At 47.3% G+C, this 23,665-nt stretch overlaps 7 protein-coding genes and 1 non-coding gene across 8 annotated transcripts; 4 read left to right on the top strand and 4 right to left on the bottom strand.

The window, feature by feature from the left end:
- Window positions 1-682: 682 nt before the first annotated feature.
- Window positions 683-1,389, bottom strand: F4817DRAFT_311718 (cysteine dioxygenase type I; the record flags this gene model as incomplete). The annotated part of the gene is made up of 3 exons (XM_049300031.1): window positions 683-804; window positions 858-1,107; window positions 1,177-1,389. The coding sequence occupies 3 exons, from the start codon at window positions 1,387-1,389 to the stop codon at window positions 683-685; spliced, it is 585 nt and encodes a 194-aa protein (XP_049163195.1).
- A 5,007-nt stretch (window positions 1,390-6,396) lies between these two features.
- On the top strand, window positions 6,397-7,618 carry F4817DRAFT_311717 (DUF1774-domain-containing protein; the record flags this gene model as incomplete). The annotated part of the gene is made up of 4 exons (XM_049300030.1): window positions 6,397-6,415; window positions 6,714-6,879; window positions 6,939-7,341; window positions 7,397-7,618. The coding sequence occupies 4 exons, from the start codon at window positions 6,397-6,399 to the stop codon at window positions 7,616-7,618; spliced, it is 810 nt and encodes a 269-aa protein (XP_049163194.1).
- Window positions 7,619-8,094: 476 nt separating this feature from the next.
- Window positions 8,095-8,850, top strand: F4817DRAFT_311716 (uncharacterized protein; the record flags this gene model as incomplete). The annotated part of the gene is made up of 2 exons (XM_049300029.1): window positions 8,095-8,369; window positions 8,430-8,850. 2 exons carry the CDS (start codon window positions 8,095-8,097, stop codon window positions 8,848-8,850), a joined length of 696 nt encoding a protein of 231 aa, XP_049163193.1.
- A 1,619-nt stretch (window positions 8,851-10,469) lies between these two features.
- F4817DRAFT_t14 lies at window positions 10,470-10,575 on the top strand. The gene has a single exon. It is a non-coding gene; the product is annotated as a tRNA-Arg (tRNA).
- A 568-nt stretch (window positions 10,576-11,143) lies between these two features.
- Window positions 11,144-13,727, top strand: F4817DRAFT_324587 (uncharacterized protein). The gene is made up of 2 exons (XM_049301660.1): window positions 11,144-11,766; window positions 11,820-13,727. Exons 1-2 carry the CDS (start codon window positions 11,318-11,320, stop codon window positions 13,093-13,095), a joined length of 1,725 nt encoding a protein of 574 aa, XP_049163192.1. The 5' UTR covers window positions 11,144-11,317; the 3' UTR covers window positions 13,096-13,727.
- F4817DRAFT_324585 (uncharacterized protein) lies at window positions 13,728-15,716 on the bottom strand. The gene has a single exon (XM_049301659.1). It carries the CDS (start codon window positions 15,518-15,520, stop codon window positions 14,126-14,128), a length of 1,395 nt encoding a protein of 464 aa, XP_049163191.1. The 5' UTR covers window positions 15,521-15,716; the 3' UTR covers window positions 13,728-14,125.
- A 250-nt stretch (window positions 15,717-15,966) lies between these two features.
- F4817DRAFT_365817 (Nse1 non-SMC component of SMC5-6 complex-domain-containing protein) lies at window positions 15,967-17,500 on the bottom strand. The gene has a single exon (XM_049306917.1). The coding sequence runs from the start codon at window positions 17,263-17,265 to the stop codon at window positions 16,240-16,242; it is 1,026 nt and encodes a 341-aa protein (XP_049163190.1). The 5' UTR covers window positions 17,266-17,500; the 3' UTR covers window positions 15,967-16,239.
- Window positions 17,501-17,647: 147 nt separating this feature from the next.
- On the bottom strand, window positions 17,648-23,024 carry F4817DRAFT_131772 (uncharacterized protein). The gene is made up of 4 exons (XM_049297761.1): window positions 22,170-23,024; window positions 20,483-21,407; window positions 18,832-20,428; window positions 17,648-18,779 (listed from the first exon to the last, which is right to left on the bottom strand). The coding sequence occupies exons 1-4, from the start codon at window positions 22,442-22,444 to the stop codon at window positions 18,064-18,066; spliced, it is 3,513 nt and encodes a 1,170-aa protein (XP_049163189.1). The 5' UTR covers window positions 22,445-23,024; the 3' UTR covers window positions 17,648-18,063.
- Window positions 23,025-23,665: the final 641 nt, after the last annotated feature.

Here is a 23,665-nt window from a genome sequence, read left to right as displayed (position 1 = left end):
GACTTTGACGAAATATGACTCTTAAAAAAATATAGTTCTTAGTGTTCTGTGCATCGAAAATAAAAATCGAATTGAAAGGTCCAAGTTGTAATCCGTACATAGGTACCTAAGTACCATGCAAGCCCTGTACTTCTTTGCGGATGCCGTGTGTGTTGTACAACGGATATCGGCACAGTTCCCAGCACAGTAAACAAACGGTACGGCAAAGTGAAGGTCTCATCATCAACACCCGACGAATGAAACAACATGGCGATGGTGCAATCCGAGCTAGGCCAAATCAACATGATAGAATAATGCTGATATTGCGAAAAGAGCCGCAAAAGCACGACTTCTCTTCTTTTTTCAACTTCACTTCGTCTGGTCTCTTAACTCTCAACTAGTCTCTCGAATTTCGAACTGATAGAAAGGCAAGTTTGATTTATTATCATACATCAACTCTTTCTACATAGGTATTATTCGCTCTAGGGAACATGAGGTACCTAGGTACTTAAATCCCTTTATCGACATTCATATGGAACCAGGTTCTATGTGACAACATTCTTCTACGGATAACCAAAATCTCCGTCAAGTGGACGAGAAACCAATCTTGCTTCGTCGGGAAAAACAACCAAACCATGACGCCAGAGCCTTCCCAAAAACTCCGTACACCTGCTTCATAATATCATCATAGCTTACAAGTGTTCTAGTCCTGCACTCGTTTCCCATGCTCTGAATAGTGGCCGCACTTGGAAATATGCGTCATCTTTCCCGTCTTAACGTCGAAGATGTTGCAGCCGTTCTTGGCCACATTCGGCGGGGTGTATACTATCAACGTCAGCCAAGTGGCACGAAGTATTCTGCTCGAAAGGGGGGCCTACGGTGTAGGGAGACGGCGTAGTCGCTACCCTCGTTGGACATGCGATGCAGTCCAAGTTCGTCCGCCATATAGGCTACGGCATTCTCCTTACGCACTGTTTCCGACTTGAGCTGCATCGGTTTCTTATTGTCGCCGTCAGGAAAGTCGTATCGAGTTTCGGTGAGGTTTCCGCGGAGAATCTTCATTAGGCAATGAGCCTTACCGTGGTCATGGATCGGACTACCCTTCCCCGGAGTCCAAACTAGAACGAGCTGGCTCGGTTAGTACAACATCTTCTGGATATCTGGCAATCCGACCAGAGGCAGGGCGCTATGACTTACCAAGTTTGCGTTGCCATTCCCCTCGTCGACGAGATTTCTGGTATATGCCATATTGGCGTCTGCCAATGCATACTTGGACCACTCCTTTTCGTTGGAGATGTATCGATCCATCATATGTGTTAAGTGGTCCACGTTCACATCGTCAGAAGTCAACCCGGAAGATGGTCCCAATTCCTCCTTGATGGATTGTACAAGTTGCTCGAAGCGATCCATTGCGACAGTTTAGTTCGGGTTTCCTAGGATAAACTATTTTATCTAATGATACTAGGTATGGAATTAGGATGCTTTCGAATGAAAGGGTTCTAGGGCTCTAGGTGAATGAGGATTATCGCGGGTTGGTTTATAAAGATACGGGAGGAGACCAGCGGTGTCAGAACCTCTCTAGGACCTTGGGGTATTGTGGCCTTCCAACTCCGCTTTTCCTTTACAGATGAATACCGTCTGTTGCGCTGCCGATCGCCGGAGACAGAATCACCTGCAGTTTCTCTTATCGTTGCGAAGACTGAAATGGAAGGACAGGTCAGGCGATAACTAACACAATCCTTTGTGATTGGTTAGACTTAGTTCCGACACGCACGCTGGTACGTAATCGGGGCCTGCTCTCCCCTTTCTCCAATCCATTTCCCTAAACTCTCAGCGCAAAATTCGGTTTCTAGAAGAATGCCGCGAAGATGGGTCCTTCAAAACAAGGGTATTAAACATCAGAGCTTCCTAAGACATTTTTTTCTGCCCTTAAAAGGAGTGGTGATTGTATTCATTTTTACTAGTTAGGTAGAATACCTACTACCTACTTGAGTCGAGAAAAAAGAAAAAGGAAAAAAGAGATCTGGTCTAACCGAAAGAACTGGCCCACCGAAGCCCCACCAAAGGGGTGAATCCCTTGTACTTAAAGCCTACCTGACTTTAGGTACCTGACTTACTGCTTCTTTCGCCGACTACGGTTCCCTAGAAAGAGAAACGTGGCTCGATGAGACGTCGGACACTATGAGAATCTTAAACACCATGGATTTTACAACATGATAAACGATTCAAGTGCCAAGACGGTTCAAACCTGCAACTTACAGAATGTGTCGAAGAACTTGGAAGGTTATCTGCATCTTTGGTACCGATGCCATCATAAAATCATTTAATGATTTTTTATCGATCTCGGGTTTAAGGTCACCTACCCCTCGTCACACTTGTTCAACGCAGCCGGCCAGCAGTCAATCTCGGGGTAAAGCCCGATGGAGTTTTCGGGGGTGCATATGCATTTTGCATCACACCGGTGATCAATTTGAGGGGCCGCGTCCTACGTCGCAAACGGATAAAAACAGGCCTCGGTAGGCGTACGACCTTAGGTAGGTATTTTGGCATATCATGTCGCATCAGATCTGCGCAAATTGCCCAGTAACCCATATTTCTAGCAGCTCCGAGATAGAACTGTTTGTTTATACACATCCCTCCATGTTCTACGTATTACAGCAAGCAGCAGTAATATTTATCACCATCCTAGCCCTTAGGGTATGCTATCTACATAGTAATCGGGGAGCCGATATTTGCAATAGGATAGGGTCGGGAATAGATAAAATACAATCAATCTACTCATTGAATCTTCAACATCTACCTACGTTCTTTGGTGCATGACTGCCATCAGGGCCCTTAACGTCTTCAGGTAAACAGAATTGTATTTTATTCTTCGCATTAGTCCTGGGCGGTGTAGCAAGCCCTTTTAATCAACCACCCTTTTTTACGAAGCCTTTTTCATCAATTACGGTCGTAGATCTATCCTGAATGCCTTGACAACATGACATCGACCAACAGGCTGTGGTCACTATCCGAGCTCCTCACGACTCATCGCGAACTCTCTACAACGCGAGCACGTAGGAGAAAGTGTGGTATATCTCTAACTACTATTAACACTTTATTATCAGCTAATATCTAGCTAGCCGTTGCTTGGAACCACCTGGTCCGCGCATCCCAATTCTCTTAATAGGCCAATACGACGTAGTGCAGGTACCCAGACGAGAAATAACTTTCACTATCGCTGAACCTAACGGACGACTAGACACGGGAAAGCAGAAAACTCCTGTCCGAGTGCAAGTAAATCCAGGCCGCATATCACCTGGTTGACAACATATATACAATTTCTTAGTCACCGGCTTATCCAGACATCCTGAGTTCGAAGACTTTAGGTAGTAAACTTCTTCCTTTAAGTAAGCCGTTCAAAGGTATATCGACACGGTGATATAAGATAAAGCTGGTCTGGTTGCTTGTGAACCCAACATATAGGTTAGACTTTGGTTGTGTCGTTTCTATGGATAGGTTTTAAGACCGCGTCGTATACCTTCGGTGGATTAATATAGTTAGTTCTATATCAAGGTACATGTAGGCATTGTTTCTTGCCATGGTATTATTATCGGGCGCTCTATCCGCTTCTTTAAGATTCATTGCGTGGTTTTGGTTGTGTCTCGATATCTATTCCCGTTGATATCACTATAGGGGTTATATCGGTGCTCGACGTTTTTAGTATATTCTTAGTTATGCTATTTATATCTAAACGTAATCGTTAGCGACATTTCTTCAACATGGGTGGTATTTGTATTACTTACTTCGACTTCTTCGGTGTTAAGTTCTGTACAGAGAGATTGTAAGTACGCAATGCTCCTAGGTTTTACTAGCTACGAATCGGCCCACGTAGGATAGTCCTTATGAGTTATTAATCTGATTCATTTCTTGCTATGCGTTTACCCGTAGGTGTAAAAGCCGTGAAGAAAGCTCATGTCTCGCTAGGATTCTAGTGTTGCTAAGGTAATCCCACGCCTCCTGTCAGGATTCTAGATGAGACATATAGAACAAAGGACATGTTCAGTATGTATAGACATAGATCCTCGTAGCTAAGTTAGAGTTCCTCGCGGAACAGCGAAGTAGTCACCATGTTGTTTAGTTCCACCTCCTGACACCTCTTTTCCATCTCAAGGCCTTAAACTCATGTAGGGTAGACACTTCTGGGCTATGAATAGGCACCGCAGGTCAAAGATTAGCTATGAGAGTCATAACTAGCATAAACTCGTAGAACAGATTTCACTTACATATGAATGAATATAAGCCCAGACTACACTATAGGTCACATCACATTTATTTTTCATTTGAGACGACTCAACCTTCCTAAAGTAAAACTCATAGGCACTACTCTTATTCCTAACAGCTTTATTAGATTACATTTCATAACAGAACGCTCGAAATTACCCGTATCACTGCTTATATACTATTAGAACTCCCTCTATTCATGCGGCAGCTAATGTCACTAAGCCTAAAGATGTATACTGGTCGTCATAAGAAACACCAATAGTAGAATTCCAGTAATCATAACTCGAATATCTCATATTAGCAAAAAGGTAGGGCTAGATGTATAGGCTACTTCTTCACATCACCAGCATTCCCATAGGAGTAGGTGATTTATCTTGAATATTAATTGGTGGTCAATATGGTAATTTATGAGATACAGGCGCAAGGAGATGGAATAGTGAGCGTATTACTTCTCTTCTCCTTTTTTATCATACATATGAGTGAAACGGTAACCCCTTGTTTTATGAAATGAGATACTGATAGACTAGAGTATCGTTTTGGCTATTTTCTGAAGCAGTTACCATACTACTACTTCGTCACAATATAGCATACGATTCGGTTCTCTACGTTAAAAGGGGAAAATATCTATTCCCAAGTCATTCATCCTTACAACTAATTACATTGACGTCTTTGAGACAGCAACAAAAAGCCCCGTGAACATGATGATATCTACGCCACGCAGGCCACGGCAGGAAAATAAGTAGGTAAATCCTTACCACGATAAAAATCCCGGGGCAAGGATCGTGATGCAACAGTGTCTCGCCTCACCCCGCAGCCTTGTTGGCTCCGGCCAATAGAAACGGCGTAGCTTGCCCGATCAAGCTTCCATCCCAGAGCCAAGCCTGTTGCTTCTTAAGTAATGTAATCGTTGCCTGCTCGCGTCGTACAACGTATGATTGGAACTTTGCCTGTCTTCAATAGTACAAGCCGGACTAAATCCTCCCTGTGCTAAGAGAACTTCGTACTCGCATCGTTTCTTCTTACCGTCATAGGAATAAGTGTTGTCATCTAGTAGAGGGTGAGAGTAGGAAGTTAACTGTTCGAACTTACTTAACGACTTACTTAATTTACCTACTTTAGGTATGTAAGAAAGTCTAAGTAATGCATAGATATATGCGTATACAAGATATCCGAACAAAGCCTCTCGTCCTAGACAATCTACACAATGTCAATCCCGCAGCCACGTCTAACTACTTCTAGCCTTAATCGCCTCGTGACAAGAACCCATCTCGATCGTCTTACAAGGCATTACGTCTACGGTTCGTAATCCGTGCATGTAGTGTTGCAGCGTCATAGATTCTTTAAGAGGCAGTACAACTTCGGGTAGCATTCCAACCTCCATTCTTACGGTTACCTAATACATTCATCGATTCACCCATTCAGTCTCGAAATACGTAGGTAGTGTAGAGATCCCGTTCTTACATAACTCGCATGTATGTATGTAAAGTACTAAATAATTGAATAATGCCATAACATACCACATCCCCCGTCCTAGCAGTTATTTCCGGAGCAATGATTCGTCGGCCATGTTAGCAGCCCACGCGAGAGATCGGGTACCTAATCTGGATCTTATAGGTCGTTCGCGGTTCGTGTTTCATGCTCGCAGATGCAAGGAGGGTGCGAAAATCCTGCTTCAGTGATACGTGGAGGGACTCGGTGAGGATTGGACGGCGGGTTTTTATTTGAGCCATATAGACGACATAGATGCGTTTATGATAGGTTCTTAGTCTTCAGGCACTCGTGTCTATCAACGTCACCACTTTCTCGCACCCGCCAGCCTCCCCCGCATATGTATATCCTGCCTGCATTAACAAAGGAACCCCACCATCGTCATCTAAGCCTTAGGTAGCCTAGACCTTGAAGGTGTATCGGATACTTAGTACATTGAGTCTTCATAGTTTAAAACTCCATTGGGTCCTCCTTTTATTTTTATTTTATTTTATTTAAATATCCTACTATTCTTCCTTGTATTCCTCGTAGGGATATTTTCGGGAATTTGGCTGTAGTGTTCCGGATAGTAAAAATCCACAATCCGTCGTCCCTATCTATTTACTTACCTTGCCCACTTATACGAATCGGTCGTAAGCTAAAGCTACAGCTACAGCTACACCCACGATGGAGCGGATTCATCATAGTATGTGAACACTTTACTTTGGATTGGGGATACATGAATGAAGACATTGGAGCTCATACTGATTAAACACCTTAGTAAACCCGTTCGCAAAGCGCGATACTCACACAAAGAATACTATCATTACTTGGTATGTATAACGACGTCTCGTATAGAGCTATCCTGGCTTGTACGATCTCGTGTAATGTATATGAATGAAGCTAACTTATTTATAGTATGTCGTAACTAACCTTTGTTTTGTATACTCACTCGCTCAGAAAGCGAAGATGAAACCCGGAGACATAATTCTAACCCGTAGCAGACAAAATATTGACGACCATCACCTGGTTGCTATCGGTCGTCGTCTCGATCTACTATACCATCCATTCGCCCCATGACGGCGTCTGGCCTCGCCGGAAAATATGGCACCAAAACGATGCGTATCACACGGCGTTCCGGATGAATTATATCATCGCTAGCATCTATTGGTAAGGCACAATCATATACATACTCTTTATCACGAGGTCGTCAATCTAACATATCCTAGGATTGTACTGTTCATTCTCCAGGCCGGCTACATCGCCCACCTCTTCTCCGGCACCGTCGAGCGTGTAAACGAGGCATGTTCAGTGGGAAGCCACTTCATCCTGAACAACCTGTTCCACTTTGCCTTCGTGATGCTCTTCGTGCGCTCGCTGTTCGGCTGGGCCGAGCTGTTTATAATTCTCAACTTCATCAATCTAACTTCGCTGTACTTCCGCCACCCCGGGTACGCTCGCTTCATCCACTATCCCGTCGTCTCGGGGCCGTTGGCGTGGACGTTCGTCGCGATTTACTGGAACGGCGCCATCATGGTTCCTCACCCGGATTCGCTTGTTGCGCGTATTTTTGGTAACATCTTCATCTGGTCGATCCTGGCGTACGGCCTGTTTTACATTGTTATCTACAGGGTGAGTCTTACCAATATATTTCTTAGTATGTGTACTGGGTTTTAACATTCGCTAGGATTACACCATGGGCTTCAACCTGAGCGTCCTATCAGCGGCGATTGGTGTGTCTCAGTTCCTCCGACAGGCTATTGCGTTCCAGTGGATATTCGCCTTCATCATCATGGCGATTCTCTTCGTGGCGACTATTGTAGTTGCTATACCAGCCGGGAGAAATGCTAAATTCGCGTCGGCGCGCAATGGTGATACCGAGCGAGCTCCGCTCCTTGGTGAGAATTAAGGAGAAGAGAAATCTGTAGGGCAAGGTCCCGAGAATTATAACTCTGCTCATTTGAAGAATATGTGATGCTGCCATATATATTCCCATCATTGCGGGTATTTCTTTTCAAAATTTGATTGGTGCGACGGCGTTGGTGTTGGGTTGGATACGGAGAGCGAGATGTTCAAGTCACCAGCACTAAACTACTATAATTCTTTCGTCATATCAGTCATTAGTCATCAGTCATCAGTCATAGTATCCCGTAGCTAAAAAAGGAGGTTCTAAATTATATCACATTAATCATTAATCATTAATCATAACATTGACGGTTAGAAATGCATGTGGGGCGTGGAATAAGAATAATTGAACCATTTGTTTTTTTACTTTTTTTAACTAACTACTGTAAATCGGCGATAAGATTAGGTCATCTTCTTGGGTTTCTTCTTAATAAAATCCATCTTTTCATCCTTTCACGGATTAGCAGCAGTCGATGCACCATGGCGTCCCTTAGAAAATTTCCATTTTCCTTCGGCGTCGGCACCGATATATGTCAGATCTCCAGGATTTATAAAATAATAGCCCAGAAAAAAGGCTCCAATTTCATTCATCGCGTCCTCACCAAAGACGAGATAAACTCGGTTCGAGGAGCATCTCATGTCCTCGAACCCATCTACTCGCGCCGGCACCTCCCGGAGTCCGACCTGTTCCCAAATGGAAATATCGAGGAAGAGATTCCTGCAGTAGCGACTGCGGCTAGATTTATGGCTGGAAGGTCGGTATAGCACTGCACAAGAGCTTGCTTCGATGAAATTGACTTACATATAAATATCAGATGGGCCGCGAAGGAAGCAGTCATAAAATCCTGCAGTGCTCACAGGGTCAGCTTTCACGATATCATAATTACCTACGAACACCAGCTGGACGAGTCGTCAAAAGAGCAAGACATTTCGCCTTTAGACTCCCAGGAAATAAGATCACTGAGACAAACTGGCCCACCTGTGGCCGTTATCAAGGGTCACGGCACTGGGGATATGTATGGGCGCATCAGTATCAGCCATGATGGGGACTATGCGGTTGCTACGTGCGTGACGTTCTGGGACGAACCGGGTCCTGAGGCGAGCAAGACAAATGGCGACATAGGTCCTGAGGCGAGCAAGATAAACGACGAACCGGGTCCTGAGGCGAGCAAGACAGACGGCGAACCGGGTCCTGAGGCAAGCAAGACAAACGGCGACATATCCGAAGTAGATTAAGTTGGGGCGTCCTGTGCGTGAGATGAAAGTCTGAGATGCAATCTGCCTTATCTAAAGTCTAATTACAGACCTCCATTGAGTAGCAGGCAGGCAGGCAGGCGGTTGGTAGTAGACTGCACAAATAGTCTGTTCTTGGGTCTCTTGGTGAGAATATACTCGACTTTTGATATGAGTATCTGATTTGGCGATATGCTGTCGATGCTGCTGAAATCAACAGCGTATGAAGCTGCTATGATTATATGCATTCAAATCCTAGGCTTCGAAACATATTGTATTTTGTATTAGGTACCTTTTATTAAATTACAAAAAGAAAAACCTTAAAATCTCAGCAATCAAATTGAATACTTCAATGTTCGTAGCATCATACGGACCACAGCATTCATTAGGTACATTATGGGGCTGGGGGGGTCTATTGACATTATGTCAGCAATGGTGTCAGTATAATTACATAATTACAGGCCCCGATACTATGTCAAGACCGTGTCAATAGGTCAATATAATGTCTGCAAGGCTTGTTGTACCGATTTCATTGCAGGTACTTACAAGTCAGTACTAATAGATAGTATGTTAAGGTATTTATTATGTCAGAGGTACTGTCTATTTCGCCGTAATTGCCAGGCCTGTTGACGATGTCCAGGTAGCCACTATGTCCACAACGATGTCAAGAATTTAACACGATGTCAGAGATTTAATACAATGTCAGCCCCGGGTATATACAGGTTAAATAAGGGCCTGAAGTATGCATATATACTGCAATACGGTAAACTTTAATCATTCGTAATCGTAATAACCTCGTAGTGTAATGGTAAAACACGTAGCCCGTAATCTCGTAATAGTACCTAGTTCAAGTAATCTTTTCAATTGACTTTTACATGTCCCTGTGCCTGTGCTGTATATATATAAGTATGTTGAAGGCCTTGTATTAGATTATAAGTCCTTCTATTCTTTTTTTTTTTTTAATATATTAGATTACCTGGCCTGACATAGTCTCTTGGCCTAACATGGTCTTGTACGTGACATACATCGATTGGGTGACCGTGACTACCGTTGGTGACAATGTCTAAAAGGCCATTCTTTCCCAATATATCTGTATTTTTAACAAAAATACAATTACAACAAGATATAATCGTGTACGTACGGTAGCTATTTCAGACCTGGTCATCCTTATATTTTGGATATAATCACCCCCGAGGGTGACTTTATTAGACGTGCTAGCCAATCAGGTAGGGGACTGATTCTTAAGCGGCGCACCGCCGACATTATGTCCACCCCTCAACACCAATGCTGACACTATGTCAATAGACCCCTCCAGCCCCATAATGTACTCTAAATATGATATGAACTTACTCCGCACTGCAGCTACAAGGGGTTTGTCCTACCCCTCTAAAATTCAGACAGCAGTTTCCAATTGCCAAAGCCTAGAGCCTAAAGTGAATGACGCAACCAACCCCAATAGTGTACATTCTTTCTTCAAATCATGTCTTACACTAGCGACCCGCCCCGCAACGATTGAACGGGCCTTTTCCTTTAGCGGATATAAGACTAAATAACCGATCGAGTTTCCATGCGAACAAGTCGCGTCGTGGCACAAGTTCCATCTCTTGTTCCTACGAACAGACGACTGCTTGGCGCAATGGTAGCGCGCGGTCCTCCTAAAAATAACGTCTATCGTCATCTTTAGGCAGTGAAAGACTGAGGTTGCGGGTTCGAGTCCCGTGGTGGTCGCATTCTTTTTTGCAAAATTTCGGATTTCTTTTTTTTTATTCATTCATTTTGCAAGTTTTGTTCTTTTCCAACTTGCTGTTTACATTTTTGTATTTGGTAGCTTGCATCGAGAACCCATGCGACAAACTTTTGTGAGACGTTCATGCTATGTCCCGGCGAAGGGTCAATGCTCCCTCTATAATTGTTTCCGTCTTATTGTTTGTGCTTTATTTTGTACTTCGTACATAGGAGATCTAGAAGATGCGAAATACTTCAAATATTCGTCTTAATGTCAGCATCTTATCTTTTTTTAATGTCTGATTTTGAAGACCGCTAATGTTGATCGATTTTTTCTTTGTTAAAAACGCAGCTGATGTGGCCCGCTATACAAAGTCGCAGCTAGTTGAGATACCTAAATGTCTATGTACTATTAAATGGTTCTATTTTCTTAAATTTTTATTTGACAATAGAAAGTCGGAACGTTAAATTGGTGGCCGGCAGGAAGGATCGGATATCTGATATAGGTACCTACGGAATACCTTATTATATTAGGTAGGTGTAATCCGTACCCGAGACGTTAAAGTTTAGAGCCGCAGCAAGGTGATCGGAGCAAGGTTCCGATCACTTAAACAAACTCCACAACATTCTTCCAAATGCTGTTCTCATCTTGATCCTAGCACTTGTATCGCACCATACTTTGTTCAAAGAGCCTAGAGTACCTAACATAGATATTTAATTCAATTGATCCCCTTTTTTAGTCACCATGGCTACCGACGTGGATCTGCCAAAAAGGCAAATTACACCCGTACCCATTCCTGTTCTTCCCGTCTCCGTTCCCCAGAAACGACCTCTCGAAGACGACTACGCGCCCCCCGTTTCCTCCCCTCTTAACCCCAACCCCGACCTAAAACCTAATAAGTCCCAGTCGCATGACGACGTACTCGCCATGGCGCGTGAGAAACCTGCCAGAAATAAAAAAGATACCCTGAAGAAGCGAGAGTCCAAAGTTGGGCCAGGTGCCGACAGCTCTAGAGCTACACCCGATCCCAAGATCAAGGAACTCCCTCCGAACGAGTCTTCGCCTTTGCGTTATAAATTAGCACCTCCACGGCCTTCCGATTTCGAAACCGCCCGAGGCCCAGTCTTTACTCCCCATCACGAAGTCCCCGCCCCGGATGGTTCTACCATTCAATTTTACGAGACCTCCGAACAGCAAGTCGCATTCTGTACTGCGCTGTTCCTGCCGTCTACTAACCTACGCGTAGTGTTTTCAACAAGAAAAGCTTCCATTACCTACACTGCATAGCCGACCCAGCTTTCCCTTCCTCATTCTACTACCGACAGACCGAACCCGAACCCTACGGCGCCCACATCAGCTTCGAAGATGCTGCTACGCACATGTACATGGACCAATTGGGGCGGCACATAACGACAGACAAGGGATTTAGGACGGCGAGAGCTAATGTTGCCGTGCGCCAGGGCCGTTGGTATTGGGAATGCAAGATTACGAGAGGTACTATCAAGAGCAACGCGGATGGAAGCGTCGAATCGCACGGCCACGTGCGTATGGGATTCGCGAGACGGGAAGCTTCGCTAGACGCGCCGGTCGGTTTCGACGCCTACAGCTACGGTATCAGAGACGTGCAGGGCCAGAAGGTTCATATGTCACGGCCCAAAGACTTCTTCCCGCCCGGCGAAGAAATCAAGGAGGGTGACGTGATCGGACTCGAGATTCAGCTACCGTCAGAGCATCTTCACAGAAAGGTCGTGCAAGGTCAATATAACCCAGCCGTAGACTTACTCGACGAGGAAGACCCGATTATGGAGGCGGCCAATATCGTCCGAGACCGAATACCGATCCGCTTTAAGCAACACATTTACTTGGAGAAAATCGACTACCACACGACCAAGGAGCTTGAGGATCTCATGAACCCGTCGCCTGCAGGACCCTCGGGCACTATCGGCAGTAGACCTCCCGATAGGCCTAACCCAAACCACCAGGTCCCGGCTCTACGTACGCTGCCTAAATCCTGCATCCGCGTATACAAGAACGGCGTGCTCATAGGTACCCCCTTTACTGACTTGCTCGCCTTCCTGCCCCCGGCCTCCAAACCTCAAGTTCAGGTTGGTGCCCGCGAGGGCATGGACGACGGCATGGCAGGGTACTATCCTGCAGTTAGCGTGTTCCGGGGCGGTGCAGCCGAAGTCAACTTTGGTCCGCAGTTCTGGTATCCGCCTCCCGGGTTCCCCGATTCCGATGGGGACGGCGACGTGGACATGGTAGACGCGGACACCGTTACAGTAGCAGTTCCCTCGGCGCCGTCAAGAGGATCCCTGGATAAGATCCGGCCTGTAGCAGAGCGTTACGACGAGCAGATCGTCGAGGACGTGGTTGCGGATATAGTGGACGAAGTCGACTTCTGGATGCGGGACGGCGCTCGCGTTATTGACCGTACCGGAGGTAGAGATGCTAAGGCCGATACTACGGCGGGGATTGCCCCCGGCAGAGAGGAGATCAAGGAGCTCGTCCAGGACGACTAGCATGCGTTGCGGCGCGGCTCTGCGGTTCCTGTTATTGGCCGCCAGGCTTCTCTTAGGTTGTCGCGGTTTAGTTGATGAAGGGCCCATTATACTGGTTGAATACGAGGGAGGGGTGAGAGTCCTGGATGATATGAGGGCGTCGACGTATGAATTTGTTGAGAGAGGAGCGGCCAGCCTATTCCGAGCCTTGACTTTGACATGCGGAGCGTAGGCTCGTGTGGCTATCTACCTACCTAAGGTATCAACACGGCTGCGTGGTAAGGCGTGGTAAGGAGCCCTCCTAGATATCGGGCTGAGAAAGGAGTTCGTCCCGCGGGGAGATTAGCAGAGGAAGAGAAGCATATGCGAAGGATTTCGCCTGTGTTTTTATGTCGATGCTTTGATGCAGATAAGCTAGGCCTATGGATTAAGTGAAATACCCCAATTGTAATTTGATTCAGATTCGCCCGATTTAAACAGTTTCCCGATGCATCTCTCATATACGGCGCTGGTTATAAAGGAAGTAGCTGGCTGACTGGTATGGAGTATTGTGTTTGCAGGGGAAGTTGGCTTTATCCATCACAGAGGCTCTTCTAGAACTCCCCTCCCCTATTCGACCACGACCATTGATTAGACCGAACGAGCTATAGATCAGATCACTCAAGACTGTCTGCCACGATACTATTGTTCGCATTACCATTACTTATATCTAACCTAAGCATCATTCCATCCGTTTTCCCCTTCCACAAACCAAACCGCAACGTCCTAGACCAAAATTCCTACTCCTAGATGTATAGGTAAGGTAGGTATATCATATCGACCAAAACAGGGTATCTATCTCCATCATGTACCTATCTATCTATCGTAGCTCGTGTAGTTCGTCCTGTCGTATATCCTACCTTCATGCCCTCGTAGGCGGTAGATAGTCTCGCCCTCTTGCTTTTTCTTTTTTCTTTTTTTCTCTTCCTATTGCGAGCTGTGTTTTTTCCTATTTTGATAAGGAGAGCCGGTGATTCCGTTATCGCCTACCCACTACCACTTTCCTTGCCCTCTAAGACGCCGGGGCAGATACAGACACCGTCGGCTGCTGTTGCTGCTGCTGCTGCTGAGCCGGCACTCCTTCAATACGAGGTACATCCCCATTAGCCTCAGCATTACCACCCTCCTTCGTTCCCTCCACTAGCACTTCCGCTCCCACCTCTCCCTCCGTCCCCGACACCTCACTAGCCTCTCTCTCCAACCTCGTCTCCCGCCCCCTCTTATAGCAATACCATAGCGCGGATAACAACAAAAACACCGCAACGCTCCACAGCACATTCGTGCCTACAAACGCCGGCCACCGCGTCTTCAGCACATTCACAATACCCTTAAGCAAGCCCACCACCGCCCCCGGCTTCGTCACCAACTCCAGGAGATTACTCGCGCCAAGCAGCTTCTTCGCCGCCTCTCCCTTACTCCCCCCTTCAGCACTCATGACCCCCGCGCCGCCCTTCAACCCCTGCGCCTCCGCCGCGACGGCCAGGAGTTCCGGCGCCAGCGACGAGGTGAGTTTTTCGGGGAGCTGCGCGACGAGCTTCTTCAGGCTGGACGGGAGTTTATCGTAAGATCTGGCCAGGACGCCGTCGCGGTCCTCGATCAGGCCGACTAGGTCGTTGTATGCGGTGGGCGCGCCGTTGACTAGGTCCTTGAGGACTTGGGTGAATCGGCGCAGGGTCTCGGCGGATTCGCGCGAGAGGCTGAAGGCTTTGTTGTCGGCGGAGGCGGCGAGGTTGAGGTCCTCGAGGACGCGGGCGATGTCGGTTTCTTCTTTGCTGACTTCGCGCTCGGAGGGGGTGGGGGTGGAGGTGGAGGTGGAGGTGGAGGTGGAGGAAGAGGGGGGTACGGAGAGGTGTTGGGTGGGTTTGCGCTTGAGGGAGATGTTGCGCGAGAGGGAGGTGACGAAGGAGAAGCGATTGGGTTTGTGGTTGGGTTTGTCGCCGTCGTGTTTGTCCTTGTCCTTGCCCTTATGCTTCTCCTTATCTTTGCCTTTGCCCTTGCCTCCATCACCATCCTTAGTAGGGACGTCCTGCTTGCTCTCATTTTTGCTAGCGACGCTAGAAACGTCGCTGTCTAGCTCGATGACAGGCGTCTTGACACGCGGAGGCAGAGGTGGTGGTGTATCGTCGCCGTCGCCGATACCAATACCGCTATCTGACGGAGAGGTCAGGCGCTCGAGAAACTTCTCATCCTCTGGGTCGAGAATAGGCATACCCTCAGTACGCTCCAAGATAATCTCGGGCGAGCTTGTAGACTCGGAGTGAATAGCATCGATACTGGCCTTTGCAGTATCAATCTTGGGATTTTCCTCCTTTCCCTTGCCCTTATCTTCGTCCTTCTTTAGTTTCTGCTTCTCAGCCGTCTCATCCCGGTGTTTCTTTAGTTTCTTATACGTAAAGAACTCGAGCATCTTGGCGACTTATAAGTTGTAGTGTGTATGAGGTATGATAAAGTTGAGAGATAAAATGCGTTCCTCAAAATAAGAAGAACAGAATATAAGGAGAAAGAAAGAATAAAAGATGAATTGGCCTCCAATTCTTGCAGGAGGGTAGCTTAATACCTCCAAGCCTGTTTTATCTTTGTAGGTCAGATCATAAATGATTGGCTGATACGTTGCGATGTAAGATGCGTACATGTACCTAATTCAGCAAGGGAAGCTTAAGTACCGAAGGCTTGGCTTAGAATGATATCATTGCATAGCCACAATTAGCTGTGGCGAGAGCTCTACGGAGTATAGAACTTACCTCTAGTACATGCAGGTATAGGAGGTACCTACGTATAGTATACACTGCTCATGTGGCGATATAGGCGGCCTCGCTGAAGAGACATTTAGCAAGAGTTTTGCTTGGATCTTTCCTAGCAATTATTTTAATAATCAAAATATTATAGTCAAGCTAGACGATATCCCATAAACATACGTAGTAATTCCATTTTCAAGGAACAAGTCCAAGGGTATCTAATCTAACAAACACCTCCATTTTGTGTCCATTCCATTCCCTTTCCCTTTTATTCTCTAAGCAGCCAGCCGAGGCCGGTATAAAAGTACAGTAGAAAGAAAGGTAGCATCACCACCACTCCCAAAAAAGGAGAGGCCGAGCATAACAGCAAGACAGCCCAAAACAGACCCCCTCACTCCTCATCCTCATCCTCATCCTCCCCCCCATCCATAATATCCTCCACAAGACTACTCCGCCCACCCCCCCTCCCACTCCGTCTCCTCCCTCTCTGGTACGCCTCCGTCTCCGTAACCGCCCTCTCCCCCACAAAATTCTTCCCCGTCCACCCCGTACTGCACCGCGGACACACGCGTTCCTTCCGCGTGCGCCAAAACGCCTCCTGGCAAATATCATGCAACCGGATGCAGCAGTCGCGCTCCGCGCACCGCTGGCCCACCGTCACAATCTCCCGACACGCCTCGCAGAACTTGACGCGCTGCCACTCGCCATCGCCGGCCTCGGGGTCGTTGTACGCGTCGACGAGCCATTGCCGGAGCTCGGTTAGTGCGCGCGCGGAGAGCGAGTAGAAGCCCGCGCGGCTGCGCTCGAACCAGCCCTCGTCGACGAGGCCGCGCAGGACTTGTTCTACCTCGCTGCTCTTGAGGCCCTTCAGACTACCTACGGCCTGCGACCCATTTTCTCCCGCTCCATTGCCGTTGCCGCTTTCCCCGTCCTCGTTGCGCGGCGCCGTTCGCAGCTTATTAGCTTGCATACCGTCTAGACATAGGACTTCCATTCTAGGGGAATTATACCGGTCGAACATGGCGTCGATGACCCTTCTTACAAACGCCATCTCTTCGGCCGAGCGTAGCGTTGCTAGTTGCGTCATGGGGTCTGATGTCATGTTGATGAGGGAATACACGCGTTCCTTGGAGACTTGGTGCGTGATCGATCGGATTTCCATGTCGAAGGGGGAGATAGCTGCCGATACTGCCGATACGTACGACTCGAAGTCCTCGCGTGTAACCTGTTCCGGCCGTGTCACCTCGGGCTCTTCATCGCTGTTCCCCTTTTTGTGTTCGTTTTCGTCGTGGGCTGTGAATATAGCAGCGAGGATGGGTTGTGCTTGATTGAACGTCATGGTGCCGCGGGCCATGAAGGCCTGTAGGAACGCGCGGTGGCTGTTATCGTAGTGGTGGGATATATCTTCGTCCTCCATTTTGCAGAATGAACTAAGCTGTAATATTCTGATGGTTGGTAAGTGAGAAAGATGTTAATAGTGCCAAGTGGTAAAGTCCTTGTAACTTTTGTACTTGGCAATCTTTTGAGAGCTAGACCCCGCGATTGAAGACGCGTTTTTGATGCCCTGCAGCTGCCCTGGTACGCGTTAAGTGGCATCCACACTTATCGGTTATCTACGGTAAGAGGTACGTACCTAGGTGGGTACATAGAGGGTATATTATATGTATGTACGGATCCGTACATAGATTGGAAGCTATCCAATTACATTAAACCTCTTCAAAGCCATCGTATGCTCAATGATAGGTAGCCAAGTACAGCTTCATATTATAATCCAAATCTCAAAGGTATACCAAATCTAAGTATAGTCATCACAATTCAAATAATCTGTCAATAGAACTAAAATGTATACTATATCGCAGTCCTACCACCCCTCTATAACAGACCCCTTCCGAAGTTGCAATGCTGTCTCTTATATATTACAAAATAGATTGTCTCTAAAATAGCAAAATTCCGAAAGCCCTACGCCCTAAACACCTAGACGAAGCTGAAAAATTTGACACTTTCAAATGTACAATACAGGCTATGAGTTACATAATAAAAATCAATGTGCTTCGTCGTGGCGTCGTGCATGCTATGGTTGCTGACATATGGAATCGGCTGTCGTAGCTTTTGCTTTGCTGTTGTATGTTGATAATGTCTGTGTGTGCCTGTGTGTGCCTGTGTGGTAAACTCGCTGGTTGTTCTTCTTCTTCTTCCTCTTCTCCTTTTCTTATCGCTACCTCTCAGTCGCTGGTACTTTGGTAGTTGGTCTACCATAAACGCTCGATTTCGGAGGTGTCTTCTTTCGCTCCATGACCGATTTTAGAACCTGTAACTTCTCCTCCGTCACCTTGATAGCTTCTTCGACTTCTCGCTCGTTCATGCGCTCCTCGCGCAACTTTTCTTCAACTGTTCGTGGCTCCATTACCCGTTTGCGTACGGGCATCGCTTCTTCGCTCATGCGATGGAGGCCTACCCTATCTTCCAACCAGTCCCATAAATCGCTTTCCTCTCGCCTCCAGATCTCATCGTAGGCGACCACGCGGTCCGGATATCCCATGAAGCCCAAATCACGCCCGTACGGCGAACCCCTCGGTTGACCATTGAACCCGAAACCAAACCATGTCGCTACTAGCAGCCCGACGAGCAGTCCGTACACAACATTGCCGGTAAGTATCGGTCCGAGAATGTCCAACACAGGGCCGAGGATACCGTGGAGCGGCTCAAACACACCCCAGTCTTGGGATTTCGTCACCACCAAGTCTGATGGGCCGGACAAGCTTTCCTTAGAAGGTTGGTGCAACTTGCCCTTAGCTCGCTTTTTCTTGCCTTTTGCCGCTCCGCCATTAACAGCTACAGAACGAGGTGCGGTAGAAACTGCTCCTTTTAGGGCGGCGAAGAGATCTTTGCAATACTGAGTTTGGCCCTCTTTAGCCCCTTTCTCGATAGGTCCTGCGAATGTCAGTACTTAACAATGAGACTAGAGAAAGGTCCCGAGTCTTACCTTTCAGCCAACTCTTTCCTGACCATTCGATAGTACAGTTGATGTTTACGTGAGTCGAGTTGTTTTCGGCCCAGGAGAGACAGTATTTAGTTTTTACACAAAATATGTTGCCGCTAGGTACGTCCGGGTTCTGCACAACAACCAACACATTGACGCTCTTTTCAAGATCGAGGTTCTCTAGCGTCTCCGTCACTAAACACTTGGTCTGCTTGGGTCCTATCGAGGCGTATAGCGGTTTGATGTAAGTAAATCCTCGGCTCTTATTGTCTTGGGTCAGTCCTTTCTTGTCTTCCATCTGCAAGTCAGTGCACTTTTGTTCGCCCGTCAGCCACTTCCCCATCCACGCTGGAGATGCAGGTCCAAATATCAAAGTGTACACCTTTCCTAGAGGGGCAGGGATAATATCGTCGCCGACAACTACTTCGTAGTGAGCATCTGTATCGCCGCAATCCGTCGGTGCATGAGTAGCCGGTCCTGGGAAATCGGGGGGCCCGGAGGGTGTAGGCGCAAAGTCTGTCTTCTCAACAGCACCGTTGCCGATAACTGCACCAGATACCTTCCTGGCGCCCGACTTTTCGCCATCCGTGTCAGCGGGGCTTGCGTCGGTGGTCTTTGCTACCTCGAGCGCGTCGTCGTCCTGGTCTTCGTCATAGACATCCTCCCCATCTTCGCTCTCTTCCTCTTCGGATCCTGTGCCGCTTCGGCTTCCGACTGCAGCATCGACATCTTCAACCTTCTCCGTTTTATCGCCACCTGTCCCCTCCAGCGAAACCCCGTTAAGCGAACTCTGTAGGGTAGGGTGTCCAAGCTTCCAAATGTTAACGATCAAATCGTAAGTCGAGTCTCGACTAGTAAAACTAGCGAATACATGCTTAGCATGAAGCGTCGAGATCATCAGGCCGTTCTTAAAGACGAGAGCGGTACTCCTCTTTTCGACGGATACAATCTCGTCGAAGCTTATAACCAGGGTCGTTACCCATCCGAAGATATTACTGCTGAAACATAGATGGCCTTCCGAAACATAGAGTCTGCCGTGTGCGAGGATCTCACGTTGAAGCGCACAGCTGTAATCTTCAATCAGATAGTCGTCATCGGGGACACTCTTGAACAAGACGTGGAAATCCCGGTTGCGTTTCTTACTCGCTACAGCAAACCCTGTGAGCTTTGGGGTACTACCGGCGGCGGAAGGGTGGGCTACAGAGGCATTAGCTGCTGCGATGGCCGCACCGATCGTGGTTCCAGTTCCAGCGGTCCCTCCGGTACTACCGCGTTTCCGTCTTGTCCGGGCCAGAGCACTCTTAGTGCTGCCACTACGTTGAAGGCCTGACTTACCTTCATATAGACTGGTTGGGGGGGACGTAGAGGATGGCTCGTAAACAGATCGTGGTCCTTCTAGCGCCAGGTCGTCGGAATGGCCTTCTCCATTAGCAGGTGCGGTCGTATTATCCACGGGTGCGGATTCAGAACGTGTCCTTGATTCGGTGGTAGAGTCGGAGAATTTGTTAGTGGTCGGAGTAGGTGCGGTGCTTCCAGGTTCCTGGATTCCCAGCTGGCTTAGGCTTAGATCACCCATTCCGAGGGTTTTTACGGCAAGTTCCTTGTCACCCATATTAGTATTCTCCAACTGTCCAGCAGATGTCTCAACTTCTACCCTGTCGTCGTCGCCCGGCTGCGTCTCTCTAGGGACGTTCGATTTGGCCTTGTTTCCACCCGATCCTATATTAGTGTTGGTGACGGCGGTACTCAACGTGTTGGCAGCGTTTTGTGCAGCAGATAGCATGCTCGAGAAAAAACCGCCTCCCGGAGTTAGTGGTGCTGGGTTTTCGGGTGTCGGTGTTAGAGGAGCCAACGTTATATTAGATAGCTTGCTTGGGCCAATGCTTGTGCCTGATCCTGATCTCTTTCGTCGGTTCGATATCATACTACCCGAAGGCTGGACAACCACATTTGGGACCGAGCTCGCGCTGACTGCCGAGTTCTTCCTCGAGCGATGGCTTTCGGTCGGGGTCGGCGGTGTATTAACAATAACTGGAGCTGCGGGTTCGATCGAGGGCGGCGTGAGAGGGCGACCTGAAGTATCGATGGATGGTGGTTGCTTTGGTCGACCTGGACGTGCAGAAGAAGCTACCTTTTTGTCATTGGTATCGGACTGTGAAGCCGTGCTCGATCCTGGACGAGAAGTAGATCCGGCGGTCGACCTCCGGGACAACGTCTTCACCTCCTCGTTATCAGCAGCGTCTGTCTGACTGTCGCTACCAACTTCCTGCACACCACTCGCGTTTCTCTTGCCCCTGAAAGCGTCCCTAAATCTACTAGTAGGCGATTTCGGCCGGCTCGAAGGAGTTTGGGGTGGTTGCAAGCTAGTCTTGGTATGAGATAATTGACGAGCCGGCTCGTAGGAAAAGCTAGGGATAGGCGTAACGGCGAAGGTGGCAGATCGTGAAGTGTTGGTTAGATCGTCAGTGCTCAGATTCTGTATTTCGGGAAGGTGATCGGCCTGGATTAAGGGTGACGAAGTTGTCAACTGCCCAATTTGGGACGGATGCGTTGAAGGGACCGTGGGTCGAGCCGCAGACCTATAAGAATGACCAGGTCAATAAAAGCCTGTTGGTTGCTAGATTCGACGACAGCTCCACCAACACTAAGTGGACAATAAGCCACAAATTATACGATCGGTAGAATTAAAAGGTGAAGCTAAAAAAAAGTAATGCATGTACTTTGAAAATAAAGGAGGAAGAAGAAATGATAGGTATGACGAAAAGTAACGAACAGGGGTAGTAGAGTGGGTAGAGCGAATGAAAAGAGAATACGAGATGGGTACGAGATGCGAGATGCGAGATGTGAGATGCGAAAGAGGTGTTGAGACTAATAATTAATTAGATCTCGCAAGGCGGAGTTGACTAACAACACCACAACACTTGAACTGCTTAGCTTACAACCGCCAAGGATGATGACTAGCAGTTGGTTTTTAATAGAGTGCCGAGGGAATAATTCATGTTAGTTCAGCTATGCGCATCTGTTAAGATTCTCTCATATGCCCAAAGTTGAATGAATTACCTTTTATTCCAACCGTACTTCGTAGATGAACCAGGATGGCCGACTTGACCGAGCGAAGGGGGTTGGGTAAAGGGTTTCGTAGCTTATTTAACTACGAGAAACAGAGTTGTAGAGAGAGAGAGAGAGAGAGAGAGAGAGAGTTGCAGAGGGGGAAACGTCAAGAAATAAATAACTACCTAGGTAATGATATGATATGACGATGTACATATAATGAAACCAAGGTGTTTTTGTAAATGGAGCGAGCAGACGAAGGAAAATAAACAATTAAAAATAATACTTACACATCTTCAGGGTCAGAATAATAGGCTTCGGGGCTTTCTTCGGGTTCCTCCCTTCCATCTTCGTCGTCTTTTGCCATCTTGTTGACTTGCGTAGTCGAGAAAGAGCCGTTCTTAAGGCCAAGACTGCTTGTGCTTCTTCCTCGAGAATAGTCTTCGCTACTAGCTGTCGAACCTAAACTCTCTTTCGAAGGTTGCTTCTTCCATCGTTTTGTTGCTAACTTCATGGGGAGGAGCTTCCCAACCTTGCTAGGGTTAGAAGAGTCAGCGACCTCCATGATGACGAAGCTGTCGCTACTGATGACGAAGATCACGCGGCGTTGAGAGCCGGCAGCGATAGAGGTAACACAACAAGTTACTATATCCTAGAACTATTAGAAGACAAAGGAGGGAATGTTAAAAGTTACTCCTCGACCCTCTCAGAATAATTGGTGTTAATAGGATGCGAATATGCAAACAAATAAAGACTATGTAGGTAGGTTAGAAAGTCGGTGTTTGAGTTCGAATGCTCCAGGCAACGAGAAACTACTATTTTATCTCGATTCTGTCGTCATAGCTCCGAGATCTCTTTAGAGGTCGATACTAATATTAAATGTCCCTTTTCTTCTTCTTTTCACTTCCCTGATATAATTCTGATGGGATATTCTTGAGCTGGATTCTAGATGATATTACGATTTCTAAATAGGACATAAATAATGAAAGGAGTAGATTATAAGGGCTGATGGGTTAATGATCACTCCTATTGCATATTGCAACGTAGACGACTAGCCCGCTCCAAGTTCCCGACCTCATTCAATGATCGGACGGGGCAAATAGGCGTCATGAATCAGACCCAAGCCGAATGGAGACCCCCTTGTATCGTAATTGAATTGAATAAGGAAAGGTGAGATTTCACCAGCCACACAATTGGGACACAATTAGGACACAAATCGGGAATGACCCCACCATTCAAGTTTCAACTTTCAACTTTCGTAACACTGTATTTCAACTTGGTAACACTGTACTGGCTAAGTCCAGGCTCCAGGGATGAGGATGTTGCCTCCTAAAATAAAAGTACCCCACATGGTGCGCAGTACTTTATTATACGAACATTATACGACTAAAAGCAAGTACCAGGCTTACCCATGGGCTTATTCCACGGCAGGTAAGTAATGTACCAATTGGAAGGACAAATTGGCTGACCCGCTGGAAGGTGCCGGTCGACCATTAAAACTTCCTTTACATATGTAATTAACTCCCCCCCCCACCCCTAACTCCCCTAAACTCCCCTCCACCCCCGCCCTATCTTGCCTATTCGTCCTATTCGCTCCAACTTCCGCAACCCGATCTTCGCAAATGGGAGGGATGCGTTCTTCCTCGCACGCCCCTAGCTTTTATTACATATTGCAGACGTGCTTGTGACATCCACTTTCTTACGCTTATCGTCATAAACGAGTTCTCAACGTTCAAATAACTACATACGTTACATACTCATACGAGGGGTGAGATCCCTCCGACGT

The sequence above is a fragment of the Daldinia loculata genome, assembly GCF_022478755.1.
Source record: "Daldinia loculata strain CBS 113971 unplaced genomic scaffold F4817scaffold_3, whole genome shotgun sequence".
NCBI classification, from domain to species: domain Eukaryota; kingdom Fungi; phylum Ascomycota; class Sordariomycetes; order Xylariales; family Hypoxylaceae; genus Daldinia; species Daldinia loculata.
The sequence above is the reverse complement of the archived record's forward strand: the minus strand, read 5'-3'. Positions and strand labels throughout refer to the sequence as shown.

Bases quoted from the DNA above. Each gene is read 5' to 3' on its own strand.
- F4817DRAFT_324587 (XM_049301660.1), top strand. From the start codon at position 11,318: ATGGCTACCGACGTGGATCTGCCAAAAAGGCAAATTACACCCGTACCC. The intron at 11,767-11,819 runs GCAAGTCGCATT...ACCTACGCGTAG, and splicing joins TTTTACGAGACCTCCGAACA to TGTTTTCAACAAGAAAAGCT.
- F4817DRAFT_131772 (XM_049297761.1), bottom strand. From the start codon at position 22,444: ATGGAGGTCGCTGACTCTTCTAACCCTAGCAAGGTTGGGAAGCTCCTC. The intron at 21,408-22,169 runs GTAAGTATTATT...TCATTCTTATAG, and splicing joins TATTCTGACCCTGAAGATGT to GTCTGCGGCTCGACCCACGG. The intron at 20,429-20,482 runs GTAGAAGTTGAG...ATGGGTGACAAG, and splicing joins AGCCGGGCGACGACGACAGG to GAACTTGCCGTAAAAACCCT.
- F4817DRAFT_365817 (XM_049306917.1), bottom strand. From the start codon at position 17,265: ATGGAGGACGAAGATATATCCCACCACTACGATAACAGCCACCGCGCG.
- F4817DRAFT_324585 (XM_049301659.1), bottom strand. From the start codon at position 15,520: ATGCTCGAGTTCTTTACGTATAAGAAACTAAAGAAACACCGGGATGAG.